This window comes from Terrapene carolina, unplaced genomic scaffold, assembly GCF_002925995.2.
Source record: "Terrapene carolina triunguis isolate 2854851 unplaced genomic scaffold, T_m_triunguis-2.0 Scaffold69, whole genome shotgun sequence".
Classification (NCBI taxonomy): Eukaryota; Metazoa; Chordata; order Testudines; family Emydidae; genus Terrapene; species Terrapene triunguis.
The window spans coordinates 35,047,593-35,062,737 of NW_020664420.1; the positions used below are offsets into that span (position 1 = coordinate 35,047,593).

General features: G+C 43.2%; 1 protein-coding gene across 1 annotated transcript; it reads right to left on the bottom strand.

Annotated features, from left to right (window-relative positions):
- Window positions 1-661: 661 nt before the first annotated feature.
- On the bottom strand, window positions 662-8,773 carry CD180 (CD180 molecule). The gene is made up of 3 exons (XM_024209367.2): window positions 8,684-8,773; window positions 3,184-3,350; window positions 662-2,393 (listed from the first exon to the last, which is right to left on the bottom strand). Exons 1-3 carry the CDS (start codon window positions 8,771-8,773, stop codon window positions 662-664), a joined length of 1,989 nt encoding a protein of 662 aa, XP_024065135.2.
- Window positions 8,774-15,145: the final 6,372 nt, after the last annotated feature.

Consider the following 15,145-nt stretch of genomic DNA (forward strand, 5'->3'; position numbering starts at 1 on the left):
TCCCCCCACAAGCTTCCCCTGATTCCCCACAAACCCTTGCCCACCACTTTTGAGGGCAAGAAATAAGGCCCTGCATCTCACCTACACCCAGTGATTCAGTGAACAATGATCAGGAAAGAGGCCAGTCTAATTAATTTTCTTCTAGAGCAACCATGTGTGCAGGACCAGCCGTGCTATTGCCTCAGCCATTCAGATAGCACTGGTTTCTAAATTCTGACTTCAGAGCAGCCCATTCATTTGGGGGAACCAGTATTCCCACTTCATTTCTCACCCCTTTCCTCCTCGGTGACATTCCCCTAGCTCACTCAGCTGCCTGAGGCCCCAGTGCTAGCTTATAGTTGAGGACTAGTGGCAGACTTCAATGGGACTATTTATTATTATTTGTATTACCAGAGAGCCTAGGAGCCCTTGTCATAGATCAGGACCCTACTGTGTTACTTGTGTGGCTAAAGTTCTTCACAGGATCTGGCCCTGGTTTGTTTTTTCATAGTAATTTTTCTTAAATCAATTGCTAAGAATGAGAATGGGGCGTGCAATACTAATGTTAAAATTGCCCAGGAACAAAGCAACAAGTAGGAACAATTACCTTTTCTTCAGAATCTGTCTAGTAACTGTCCTTTCTTCCTTTATTTAAAATGACTGTTGTGGAGCCATCTTTCACTTAGAGTTGTTGGTAATTTCTCTTTAAAAAGCGTGCGACCCAAACCAAGATAACAGCAACAAGTAATATCAAACCCAGCACAGTGCAAACAATTCCTGCAACACTGATCCCACAGGAGAGTGTTACAGTGGACAGCTTAGCACCTGCTAGAGCTTTGGGCTCACAACACACTGTCCCTTCAGGGTCTTCAATTTTATCCATATTCTGCTTGTACCAAGTTATTAAACCAATATTAGAGCAGGTGCATTCCAGTGGATTGTAACTTAAATTGATTATACTCTGGCCGGATAAGTTAGTTAACATGTCACGTGGTATAATATGGATCCTATTATTGGCAAAATTGAGATAGATGCTCTTGAGATTGGAAAATGCATCTGTGCTGAATGCAATAAGCTTGTTGTGGCTCAGGTCAACCTGCTTTAGCTTCTTGAGGGTGTGAAATGCTTGGTTTTGTATAGCTGTCAGATCACAGAATGATAAAATTAACACCTCTAAACTGGGTACCTGGTGAAAGAGATTTTCATTCAGAATGGTCCCTGACTGAAACTTATTCCCCCTAAGGTTCAACAGGAAAAGGTTTTGCAGCCCCTGTAAAAGGTGCTGAATGTTGGTATCGATATAGGAATAAGAAAGGTTCAGGACATGCAAGAGATGCAGATTGCGGAAAGGACCCTGGGAAGCATTGATGTGAAGACGTGTAAAAGCTAAATCCAGGAGCTCCAGGTTAGCACCTTCCTTAAAGGCCAAATCTTGGAGCTGAAGCTGCTTGTTGTAGCTCAGATTCAGGTGCTGTAATCCACTCAGGCCTTTTAGCTGGTTGCTGCAGCAGTCTAAATTTTCTATGTAACTGTGGCTTAAATCCAGGTGTTGAAGCTTTGACAGTGTTTTTAAACAGCCAGAGCCTAAGTCCAGAGTCTCAGCATTTTCTCTGATATGGAGGTGGGTGAGGGAGGGGAAGGCGGTGGAGCTAATGTTGCACATGTGCTTAAAGGCGTTCCTATTGAGAATTAATTCTTCCAACATGTTCATGCCAGTGATGTCAGGAGGTAACATGCTGATGTAGGTGTGAGTCAGATCCAGCCTTTGGAGTTTGCTCAAACACTGAAATGTGGCAGCAGTCAAATGAAGGAAATGCCGCTTTTGCAGACTGATATCCACCACAGAGATATTGCACAGGTTCAGTAGCATAGTAGGGTTTATGGGAAGCCCATTTTCTGCATCCTCAAATGTCCCCAACCAAAGAGTATGAGTTCTGGTTTCCTGCATCCCTGCTAAAACCACAGAAATGTCAATGCAACCTCCAAAGTCCAAGCTGTAAAATAAGTTGGACTGGAACGCCCCAGCTTCAATGTGTATAATATCATTGCCCGTCAAGATCAGAGTTAAATTCTTTGTCTGCAGCAGAATATCTATGTCTTTTGCTGCTATTCTTTGTATGTTGTTCATTTGAAAATCAAGGTATTTGAGGTTTCTGGTTGGAAAGCTTGGAGGGAGCTCCAGTGAGGAGATATGATTGCTGCCCAAGTCAAAAGTCTCTAAATTATCCAGATTCTGCATTGGAATAAATGCTAAGCTGGTTAGACCTGTCTGAGTTAAGACAAGATGCTTCAGAGACTGCGGGCCAACAAATGCTGTGTCAGCCAGAAACATGAGTAGATTTCCAGTCAAGACAATAATGTTCAGATAAGCATTGCTTTGAAAGGCACCTTCGTACACCCAGTTAATTTGACACCTTGAAAAGAACAGAATAATCCAATGACGTTACTAATAAATCAATCTGATAAAATTTTCCCACTATTACATGGTCATTTAAAAACAACAATCGAAATGCAATCTCACATACAAAGAAAGCCCAATGAACTATGGTCTTCCTTGACTTAAAAGCTATTATTCTTTGCTGGCAGCATATAGCTGATATTCACAAGCCCCTATGTTTTAAACTCAGATAAAAAGAGGCCATAATGGGAAGTGAAAACTGTCTAGGGCTGATTGGGTGTGGAGGTCCTGACTGTGACGTTGTTCATGAAAGTCACACAGAGACATGCTAAGTAAGGGGGGTTTCCCTTCCCTAATCAACACAATCAAAATCTTATCCCTATAATAAGGGCACTTCTTACAAGGCTAGAATCTCCTTCTCCCCACATTTCATGAATGATATTTTCATGGAAAAGCAGGTGAGATGTTTCCTACAGCAAATTTGTTGGTGCTAACATAAATAATAGGACGTGAAGGTTTCACCCATTCCTGCAAATGGTCCAATAACTCCAGGCCTTAACAGGAGAGAGCCCAGAAAAAAGCTATTTCCAAATAGCTAGGCATTCTTAATTGGCAAGACAATGCAACAGTTGTCTGCAAGGGTCTCTGAAGGTTCTGCTGTGAAGATGGTTGCCATGGTATACTGTGGAAGCCTTCAGTTCTTTATTAGTATTGCAAAAGGTTGAAATAAGGGCATGTAAGCAATGGCAGATTCAAAATAAGTTACGACTTTTGTGATCAGTGGAAGTGACAAAGATTTCCAATACCTTGTTAAGTCTAAATATACCAGATTCTTTAGCTTGCTGAAGGTTGAATTGTGAAGGGAAGAAAGCAAATTAAAGCTGAAGTCAAGGATTTCTGTTGTGGCTGGAAGTCTTTCAGGAATCTCTCTCAGTCCTAAATCTTCACAGCTATAGCTTTTGTTGGCTATAACCTGTGGAAATTATATACATATATATATTATTAAATACACAGATACAGGCATACTGTGAATGTAAACATGAAGCTCTGACATGCACATTCTACCAAGCAGCTTCCTTAGAAATAAATCATTTAAAAACATAACAGTCAAAACATATCTTATAGCACTTACAATACCTGGTCACATCCCACTGTATTCCAAAACCTTGAATTAGAACAATGCAAAAACCTTAATGTAGCATTGTATTTAAAAACAAACAATCCCCTCTTCAAGATTAAAGGCCTGGATAGCAGTGAAGTGAGTGGAGAAAGAGCTATTAATCCACCGAAACCCAGATGCCTAATGGTGAGGAAACTGAGTTCAATTAAAAAAACCCAAACTGCTGGATTCTGCAAGGACAGAAGTGGGAGTGGGGTGGATCAGCAGCAGGAAAGCAGAACAGGAGCCTATCGGCAACATATGAAATCTTAATATCAACCTGAAATATGCAATCCTGGGACTTCATGGAATGCAGTTTTTAAACCACAGGCTTGGATCTTTTATGCTAAGAATAAGTGCACATCATTCTGTATTTCATTAACCAAGGACAGTATGAATTATTAATCCCCAATAAATAAATCCGTGGGTCTTGTAACAAGACTCACTGTAAAATAAGAACTAGGGAGTTATGAAGATCTTGCAAAAGAGAGCTTGGCTCAGAGTGCGAAAATACTGTGTTATAACAGAAAATGTCTGCTCAAATAAAGAGGAACTGAGCTGTGTTTATACTCACAGCAAGGGACTGCTTCGCACAGTTAGCTGAAACTGGACAAAAATTAATATCTGAGAAACTGAGACTTTTAAATTCTTTTAAAGACTTTTCAGTCTAAGTGGGAAATGGAATAATCTGTCTCTTATGCAAATATATTCACCTCTCCAAAGTTAAAAACGGGGGATTCATTATAATGTACCAGACCTGCCTCTGACTTCATAGGAGACTATATTGTCAATTAAAACACAAGGATGTTATGCACTGTCAAGCACAGTCCTCAGTAGGCTGATCTGTGTGACTGTGTGAAAAAGAGATGCATGAAAAGTCCAACTTTATTTCAGGCTTCAAACCCATGATCACCGCCTAGCAAACAGGCTGACATTCACAAGTGCAATGGAATCAATGCCTAAGGAATGGCTGCCAATCAGAAACAATGGAATAAGAGCACAGGGAAGAGGCAACCACTTACCAGAGGACTTCAAGCCTTCCTTTAAGTAAAACAAGGCCTTGTTTCTTAAAGGACTCTTCAGAAAAAGACTACGTTGTCTCCTCAAAGACTCTTAATTACTGTTGAAATTAGCTCCAAGGAGAGAAGAAATCCTTTGAAGATTTCCCAGCCTGCTCCACAGATTCTCAAATCATGAGATTAAATATAACTGGCGTTGTCTAAAGTCTTAAATAAAATAACTCTCAACTTGCTACAGAAAACACAGCTAAGCTTTGAAGGAAGAATAGGTATGTACAAGTGCTGGTCCAAAACAGAAAGAAAAAGTTGTGAACATTTTAATTTTTTCCCAGTTTTTCATTGAAATTTTGGATATAAAAATATTTGGTCCAACCCTATTCTGTTCTTTAATAGAGAATTTCTATTATTGGACAGTAATACGTTCATTGGAAACTATTGCTAATGTAACAACCCCAGACTCCAAGAGAAGCCAGCCAGACTTAAGAGCAGGTATCAGTCTATTAGTAGCTGATAATCTACACACTTCTATTTATAAACAATTACTCTTTTTCAATCATCCGATAGATGGGTGATGCAAGGAGCGTGTGGGCTTCACCTTGCATTAGTGAATAATTTTAATGGTGTCGTCTAATAAACTATGGACTATTGTATTGCTATGCAGTGGTGCTGAGAATTTCACAATTTTGCCAAATGGAGAACTAAACTAACACTTTTTTTCATTACATTTGATTATGAAACTGGGGGCAACGGGTGGCTGGGTGATCACTCAGGGCACCAACATTCAGTGTGCCAAAAATCCCCATTTTTTGGGTGGTTGGGTTTTTTTTGGTGTGTGTGTGTGTGTGTGTGTGTGTGTGTGTGTGTGTGTGTGTGTGTTTTGCTTGTGCCTTTTATGTAGCTGCATGGGGAGTACCAAACACATTTTCTGCCATGGGTGACAAAACATCTGGGCCAGCCCAAGTGGACAAGTCTCTAAGAGGTGCAGCACAGAACTCAAAACTGAGGAGAAACTAAGGCTATGTCTACACTACAGCCGGGATCGACATTCTGAGATGGATCCACTCACAGTTGATTTAGCAGGTCTAGTGAAGACCCGCCAAATCGAGAGCCGATTGCTCTCCAGTCGACCCCTGTACTCTACCCCCGATGAGAAGAGTAAGGTAAGTCGACAGGAGAGTTTCTCCCATCAACCCCCAGCGGTAACTCAGCCTAAGGTATGTCGACTCCAGCTACGTTATTCACGTAGCTGGAGTTGCGTAGTGTAGGTCGACTTACCGCAGTACTAGACATAGCCTAAGGTGCCCTCCACAGGTGCCGACTTTTCAAAGTGCCTGAGGGTGCTCGACTCCTGATTCTTCCCCAGGAGATGCTGAGAGGGAGGGGGAGGTGCTGACTTGCTGGGCCTGCCAGCAGGCAGGAGGTACTGGGAGTGGATGGGGGGGGAGCTGATAGGGGGACCGTAAGTGGGTGCTCCAGCCCTGGAGCACCCATGGAATCGCCGCCAATGGTGCCCTCCTGATCCTGGGCAGCTCTGGGACTCCTGTCGTAAATTATACAGTCCTGAGGGCCTAAGTTACAGCAGCCTCCGTTCATTGACTTATGGGATGCAGCATTGCTTGCTGCAGTCCTGACTTTGATATGTCCTTCTTGCCCCCAGCTATGCTGCTTCCTGCCCACAAAACCAGCGTTTGTGAGGGACTCTCTTTCCCAGTTCCTGCAGTGGGGGAATCCTGCCCTAGCCAGATCCTGGAATTTGAGATTCCCTTTATACCACTTTGCCTCTTTGTAAAGGAGACGGAGCAGGGGTGAGGAGCTAGCCCTATGCTGGGAAATCTTGATTTGACTGGTTAGCAGCAACTATGAGATCCTGGCAGGAGGCTCTGAGGTGGAACTATTTTTATTTACTTAACCACATCTCAATACGCCCTACTAGCAATGGCTCCAAAATGTGCCAGTTGGACCACAAGATTTCTTAATGTTACTGGCTTACTAACTAGGAGAAGCGTTATTTAAAAATTATTTGTGTTGAAAAAAGTAGTGCCTCAATGTACAACCAAAATGATTATTGGATTATTTCAGGTACGTCTACGCTTAAAATGCTACAGCGGCACAGCTGTGCCATTGCAGCACTTCAGTGTAGATACTACCTATGCCAAGAGGAGGGGTTCTCCCATCATTGGTGCAGGTAATCCACCTCCCTAAGAAGTAGTAGCTAGGCTGATGGAAGAAACCATATATTTGATGTTTGTTATTACTCCTTCAAGCCAGGGGGTATGGCTGCACCGCCATCACTCCTAGTTTCAGCACCCCTGGACAGGGTCATGCATTCAGTGCTTATTGTTTTGTATGATCTGTACTCTCCTGTGCTTTACATAAGTGTAAAAGGGCATAGAGGTGACCAACTCTGAACAAAGTGTATCTCTGTATGTTAACCACTGCACAACTACTGCGTGCCCCTGAGAGCGGTAAGCTGTGGAACAGAAGCTATGCATCTTTGGGGTTGGAGTTCTGTGAGAGGGGTGTGTTTGAGTAACTGGGATATCTTGGGAGTCTGCTGGTCCTGGGGGCGTCTAGGGCAGGTGGGCTGAGAAGCCCCATTTCTGAGAGAGGGTAATAGCCTGAGCCTTGGTAGGCTATAGCACTGATTCCTCCCTTGGCCTCTCTGTCACATTTCCTAGGCACTAAAAGCTTAACACCCCAGGAGATCCAGTGCAGAAAGGCTTGTATTCCCCCCCAGAGCAATCCCAGCGGGTGGCCGACAGGCCATGCTCACTAGGATCTGTGACAGAAAGCTATTGATGCAAACTGACTTGTAACAAAATAATTCAGTTTCTTTACAAGCGGAGGGTCCAATTATTCCTAGGTCACTCAAAATTTTCATTACTCTGTAGGAATTTTGCAAGTAATACAAATACGGATAGTAGAACCACAAACAGGAGTTATGAATAACGGGAGATATAAAGAAGTATATAAAATAACCGTAGAGTGACAGCAAATATGTAGCTCCCATGTGCTCTATCCCCAAATTAAATAACAAGAGACAGTTCTAATTTAGAAGTTCCTAGATGATCACATAAGGGAAATGTCAAATACAGACCTAAGAAAAACCAATACATTCCAGACTGATGGGAGAAAAACACTGCTTTTACGCACTTTATAATTAACTGGTGGAACTCGCTGCCCTAGCTTGTTATTGGGGCGAATGGCTGAGTAAGATTTAAGAAAGAAAAGAAAGGTTTAGCTGCTGATGTAAATGAGAAGCGTGCCTGCGTTATGCCATTTCAAATAAAATTACAAGAGCGATCAGCCCTCCCGCTTCAGGGCAGAAACTGGTCTCCAGATGGAGCAGAGGAGGAAATTCCCCTCACGGTACAGTTTTGCACAATTAGGAGGATTATGGGAGTTGTACAACTTCAATAAAGCAAAGAATCTATTATAGGCCTCTGTGGCACATAAAATATGAGGGCAATTCCTATGAGTCTCTTTCCCCTGCCCCCTCCCAAAAAAAACCCCCCTCTGCAACCAAAAGAACCCTGAGAAGCATCTTGCCTTCATTCTTCCTCCCCGCCCCCTTCCCCTGTCCTTTTAATTTAAAACGAACCAGACCAGACAAAAAGAACTAAGGAGTGCCTGGTATTTCCTTTTATTATTGCTCTGGTTTGGAATCATATATCTGCTCAGCTACAACTGCCCACTACATGAAAGAGAATCATCGTCTTGCCCATTTGTACTGGTGTATACAAATTCTTGGACCCAAATGGTAGGAAAAAACCCCCTTATAACCTGTTCTCTTTTCAGCTCTGATGTCTTGCTGTAGACATGCATGTGAGATTTTAATATGCCCAAAGCATTATGAAATGTATAAAACACTGTCAGTTTCTGGCAAATACAGAAGGATCCCATATAAAAGGGTCATATTAGTGCCTGAGCAGTATCACGGAGTGTGTCTGAAAAGACCTGCCTTACTTTCCCAGTTCGAGGCTTCCGGACACCCCCCAGCCAAAAAAAAATCTCCCTGCACTTCAAAGCGATCAGATATTAGCATGCAAATAATCACCAAAGCTTCATTATTGATTTTCTACATGTATAACACCCTTGCCTCAAGAGAAAGAAATAACTATCACTCACCTCAGTGCACATCATATCTACAGGCTCAGATACTTCGCAGCGAACACAGAAAAGCCCCATCAAAATCAACCAATATATCTGGCAAGCCATTAAGGCATTAGATGGCTTCTAAACTCAGATGATCTTGTGGTATCTTCTCTTAATGAAAGCAAAACAGGACAGCAAAACCAAGATAAACTGAAACAGTCGGCTAGAAATTAATTAAATGGCAAAGGAAGAAAAAGAAAAAAAAAGTTTGATTAAACCTCTCAGGCTTAGCATGGTGAAATCACAATCACAGCTTGAAAGGGGAAGTTCCCTGTTTTAAATATAGTCATTCAAATGACTGATACAGAAGTGATGTCTTGTGGGCCCAGAGCTTATCTAGAAAATGAAAATGGAGGGATCCAGTCAGGACAAACCTATGACTGATATTGATCTTGTTTATATGGGTATAAATAATAACAATTAGCTCTTATAGAGTACTTTGCATCAGCAGCGCTCAAAACATTTTACAAAGGTCAGTATTTTTATTCCCATTTTACAGAGGGGGAAACTGAGGCACAGAGTGAGAGTGACTGCCTGCGGTCACACAACAGGCCATAGGCAGTGCCAGGGTTAGAACCCAAATCTTCTATGTCCTTGTCCAGTGTGCTATCCACAAGACCATTCGGTAAATCAGGAATAGCTACACTGAAGTCAGTGGTGTTACACCAATGTAAAGTAGGCATCAGAGCAGAAATAGTCCCCTAGAAAAAGAAATCAGGAGATTTAGGATTGTGTTTTTCAGCAATAAATAATTTAACATGAGTGGGGTTCTTTTATTTTAACTTTCCAGAGATCTTATGTCTCTTCCATATCCGATAAAGGGCGCTGTATCAGTTATGAGGGTCAGGGAAGTCTATGAAAGAATGAAATTGTTTGGTATTTGAATTTCTGCCAACCCCCTTCCCCCCCTCTTCCCCCCCCACTTTCTGCAAGAACCCCTCCCCCAGATTTTAAAATCTGCTTTAGTATGGACTAAAATATTGAAACCTGGATGGCTAAAATCAGGCTTCTAAATCGCTATTTAAGCTCTTCAATATGAGAGGCCTGATTTACAGAAGTGCTGAGCACTGCCACATACTCAGCACTGAAATCAATGGGGAGCTGCAGGTGCACAGCACCTTTGAAATTCAGATAATTGTTATTTAAATGCCTTACTGTGGAGTTAGAGACTGAAAAGGTTTTAATGAACAGCTGGAGTGGGCCTATTGCTTATACCTGGAGAGGGCGTGCTCAGGAGGGGAGGAGCGGAACTTACTGGGGAGATGCTAAGGCAGATGGGGAACCAACCCAGGAGAGAGGTAGTTTTGGAGTCTCTAGTCTCTCCCTGGGAAAGGAACCATGGAGGAGTTGGGACTGGCCCTGAAGTGAGAGGGTAACAGGAGCAAAGGACACTCTTGAAGCAGGCCTGGGAGAAGACCAACGCCACAGACAGACAGACAGCCTGGGGGTAGACCACAGTCAAGTTCAGACCGAGCCTGGAGAGAATCAGGCTAGGAGATGGACTCCCGGGGAGAAGATTTGAAGGTCAGTGGTATGGCAGGAGCTAGACATCTAGGGAGAAAGCCCAGGGAGAAAGCTCTGCAGAGCCCAGGAGGAGGTGAAGAGTCTCTTAAGGACTGAGCTCAGAAGAATTTACATTCCTATGCACTTAATTTGGACTTTGGGTACCCTAGAAGGGGTGAGACTTTAGTTAGAGTGACCTGGCAAGAGGGCCAACTCACCACCACAGACCATGGAAGTCCCAAGGAGGAGAGTGTGGCAGAGTCGTTGCAAGGCTGAGTCTTGCCATGGAGGGTGCTGTGAGATGAGACTATCCCAAATGGGGGAGAACGTGCGCTTCTCGATTGACCCCCAAAATAAGGGCAGAGGGAGGCAGTCATGAATTTGGGGGCAATGAAGGCAGAGCTGTGGGCCAGAAAGGGGTGCTGTGGAGGTCATGCTGCCATATGAGGATAAATCAGCCATGATCTATATATTTTTAAAATTATGATATTGTAGCCATGTGACACATCTAGCCAAGCAGGATTCCCTAGTCAAAGCAATACATTTATACTCAGCAGTACTCTGGCCAATTAAGAGAGCCTTTACACATTGAATTACCTTTTAATTCTTCTTCAAATTCCTTATTCCCTCCTTGCTGGCTTTTATAGGAGCATTCATCTTCACACCTGATGCTTTAGTTACCCATCATCACTTGATGTAGACAGAATATCCATGATCTGCAAACAGGGACACCAGATCATGAGTTTATGGAGGACTGTTGCATTAGGTATAGGATATATTTACAGTATGTTGATCCTCTTTGTATGACATTTTTGAAAGCTGCCTATGGGATTTGGATACCTGATTCATAGTACATTTTTTATGGGAATTGAGCATCTAAATCCCCTTACACAGCATTTAAAATCTCAGCCTCTGGGCTTTAGAAACTCAAAACCCGTGACTATGGAAAAAATCATCTCCAATCTGAGCCGCACGGGACTGAGTTGGTAGATTATTTGAATGATTGCTGCTGTTTGTTTGTTAGGAGAGAACAATACTCAGCCCTGTACAAGATGCCCTGTACAAGGTGCAGAATGGTTGCTGCCAAGGAGTTTACAGTCTAACCAGCCAGATAACATCTATCAGACCTGAATGCACAGAGAGATCTAGCAGAAGGTTTTATCTGAGAGAAATTTTGGCTGTTTTATAAAGAGTGGTGTTACTGTATTGCTGGGTATTGCAGAACTGAATTTGAGGAAGCATTGCCAAACAAAAGGGTGACTTCTGTACTGTCGTCAGCCATTTCCTCCATGAGTACTCATAGTAGGCAGACCTTGTGTGTTGCTACTAGACAGTCCAGGCTGAATACATTCAGCCTGTCTGCCTGCAAGCCAGAGAGAGTGACAGAGCAGGAACTACAGTTAACAATCTGCTTTGCATTTAGTACAACCAGGTCTAATCTCTTCTCTCCCATGAGGGACACTACTGAGGCTCAGTGGAATAGAAAAAAGGCTACAGGGGTCCTGGGCAGTTTGGAAGAAGGGATAAAGATTAGTGGGGGTGGAGAGGAAGCTGGGGTGAAATTCATTGACAGAGAGAAGAGAAGGGTGGCTGCATTTAAAATAAAATGAAAATTCAGTATTGTCCCCCAGCCCTTGCCTTCTGAGGAGTGAAGGACAGAGCCTACAGCTTGAATTTGAGATTTTGCACATTTTACTACTGCTGACCCAGCAGGCTGGCCCCCAGTTGTCCTTGGCTGTTGCCTGCTGCTTGGCTGAAAAGCTAAAGCATTTCCCCTTTTAATAGTGTTTCTCACTGCACAGCCACAGCTGAAAACAAAACGGCAGGGCTTGAGATTCATAACACTTTGTGATTACATATAAAAAATACAAGAATGCAAATAGGAAAAAAAAAAAAAAAACCCAAACTGACTGACATTAGTCCTTGCAACAATGCCTGATCTTCTGACTTTACCCCTGTGCAACCCCATGGGGCCAACTCACTTTGTTCGCACAAGTGGATACAATTCCATTGCCTTCAGTGGAATTGTGCCTGCTTACTCCATAGCTAAACTGGGCCTATTTCTTTCACTAATGTTGCATGGGGTGTGAGGGACGGATTTGGTCTAATAACTGTAGCGGGGGAAAATAACCCTCATATCTAAATTGGATCTAATCCTTATACCCAAATTGTCCTGCTCTCAGTTGAAACATGTACAGTACATTTCAGACGCAAGTTCCCTGGCTTAGCAAATGGAATTGAGATGTTTTGAATTACCACTTCACTGTTCCACCTGACTGTGGTTATGCTTAATTAGAACTAGAATATGTTCCCTATTGTTCTTTAAGAAGAAGAAACCAAGCCGGCATTCAAGAGAATTGTAGACAGTGTTTCATTAGCAGTCAGCCTGGGAACAATGTGATCAAAACCTGCTAGGCTGGGAAAGGGGAAGAGGAGAGAGGGTGAAGAGGTGACTGGGGAGAGCTGCAGCATGAGAGGTAACATGTGACAAACGTGAGCAAGTTGCAAGTGAGACATCCTCTTGGAAAGGAGCCCTTCCTCCTTTTGAAATGCTCATGGTCTCACTAGGTTGTTATTTCTGTGTTAAAGCCGACAGTGCAGTTGGTGCTTCACAAGACACAGGAGATGACACAGTCCCTGCCCCGAGGAGTTTGCAGCTTCTAAATAAATGGACAACATAGAACATGCTAGGAGACCCAAAGGAGAAGGGCCTTTCCTTCAGTAATTTTGCTAACATGAAGTCAGTGTTTGTGAGCTTGGAAGAGGGATTTGAAAGTAGAGAGGGTGGATGCTCTGCCTCGGAAGGGAATTTCAGACATATTGGGGGGACTGGGAGCAGGGCACTGTAAAAACAAATCCAAGATGGACAGTTTGGTTTAATTAAGAAATTATTTCAATGGGAGCAATATTAGGCCAGTGCTGAGTGCTTTAGAAAATGCCTCCGGACAGCACAGTCTGTTCTGTTAGCTGTGCCTGGTAGCAGACACAGCCGTTTCTTTCTTAAAATGAAACAAATGCGACAGGTAGAACACCGAAGCCTCCCCATTCAGTGGCTATGGGGGTAGCCAAAGGTACTACCAGGTGTTCCACACAGAGGGCTTAGCTAAATGAGGCTGAAATCCAGAGCAGGTGTAACCCACACACTTCCTGGGTGTGGTGTTCTGTCCCATCTAGCGGTACCGAGACCACTTAGAGAGAAAATGGGTCTGCTATACAGCCTTAGCTAACAGTCAGTTGGCTTTTAGCTCATGCGGTAGAGGTTCATGCACTAAGCTCCAGAGGTCTCCGGTTCAATCCTGCCTGCCGACTATCAGGGTCTGTCAGCGTTACACAGGCATTTGCAAGTGCTTTGGGGGATAGGATTAAAATTTGAAATAATCTGATGTAAATAGGATGAAATTCAATAAGGACAAATGCAAAGTACTCCACTTAGGAAGGAACAATCAGTTGCACACATACAAAATGGGAAATGACTGCCTGGGAAGGAGTACAGCGAAAAGGGATTTGGGGGTCATAGTGGATCACAAGCTAAATTTGAGTAAACAGTGTAATACTGTTGCAAAAAAAGGAGAACATCATTCTGGGATGTATTATCAGGAGTATGGTAAGCAAGATACAAGAAGTAATTCTTCTGCTCTACTCCACACTGATTAAGCCTCAACTGAAGTATTGTGTCCAGTTCTGGGTGCCACATTTCAGGAAAGATGTGGAGAAAGTCCAGACAAGAGCAACAAAAATGATTAAAGGTCTAGAAAACATGACGTATGAGGGAAGACTGAAAAATTGAGTTTGTTTACTCTGGAGAAGAGAAGACTGATAGGGAACATAACAGTTTTCAAGTACATAATAGGTTGTTACAAGGAGGAGGGAGAAAAATGGTTCTTAACTTCTGAGCATAGGACAAGAAGCAATGGGCTTACGTTGCAGCAAGGGCAGTTTAGGTTGGACATTAGGAAAAACTTCCTAACTGTCAGGATGGTTAAGCACTGGAATAAATTGCCTAGGGAGATTGTGGAATCTCCATCCTTGGGGATTTTTAAGAGCAGGTTGGACAAACACCTGACAGAGATGGTCTAGATAATACTTAGTCCTGCCTTGAGGGGACTGGATTAGATGACCTCCTGAGGTCCCTTCCAGTTCTACAATTCTATGATTCTATGATACATGTACACTGCATAAAGAAAACCCAAACTTGTGGCAGTGAGTCTCAGAGCCTGGGTCAGCTGACTCAGACTTGCACTACGAAGCTAAACATAGCAGTGTAGAGATCCCCAACTGGGCTGGGTCCGTGCTCTGAGACCCACCCCCCTTGCCGGGTTTCAGAGTCACAGCTCCAGCTTAAGTAGGAACCTCTACGTTGCTAGTTTTAGCCCCATAGCGTGAGCCCGAGTCAGTTGGCCCAGACTCTGAGATGTGCTGCTTTGGGGATTTTTCCAGTGTAGACGTATCTAGAACCTACATTTTGGTTCAGGAACTTCCAAAGTATCTGCCTAGTCACTAGATGTAGATCAGTGGAAACAATATGTATGAATATGAGCCTGGACTGGGGCGTTAACTACACAAGCTTAGAAATGCTACAGACTTGTTAGTGATCTGGCCTCCTACCTGGCACTTGGCAAACACATTTTAACATGATGGTGAAAGCATTAGGTGCCTAAACTGCGGCGCAGATAACAGCCCCAGTAATTCAATCAGTTGAGCTTCCAGCAATCAAGATGCCATCTGGATAAACTCTAACTCGATGCCCAAGAAGATAAAGACAGCTGGACTTTCTAAATGCCAAGGACATGCATACTTAATTCCTGGGCCTGCAGGCTGCAGCCAGCCGCACACTGACACGGTTTTCTTAATTATGCAGAAAATACAGTGCTGAACACAAGCACCCTCTGTTGCTGAAGGCTAGAGGCTTTACATTTCACATGCTGGGGGAAA

Coding starts and splice junctions, on each gene's coding strand:
- CD180 (XM_024209367.2), bottom strand. CDS start 8,773: ATGGCTTGCCAGATATATTGGTTGATTTTGATGGGGCTTTTCTGTGTT. Junction 3,351..8,683: donor TAGATATGATGTGCACTGAG/GTGAGTGATAGT, acceptor TAATTTCCACAG/GTTATAGCCAACAAAAGCTA. Junction 2,394..3,183: donor GTATATTTAGACTTAACAAG/GTATTGGAAATC, acceptor GTTCTTTTCAAG/GTGTCAAATTAACTGGGTGT.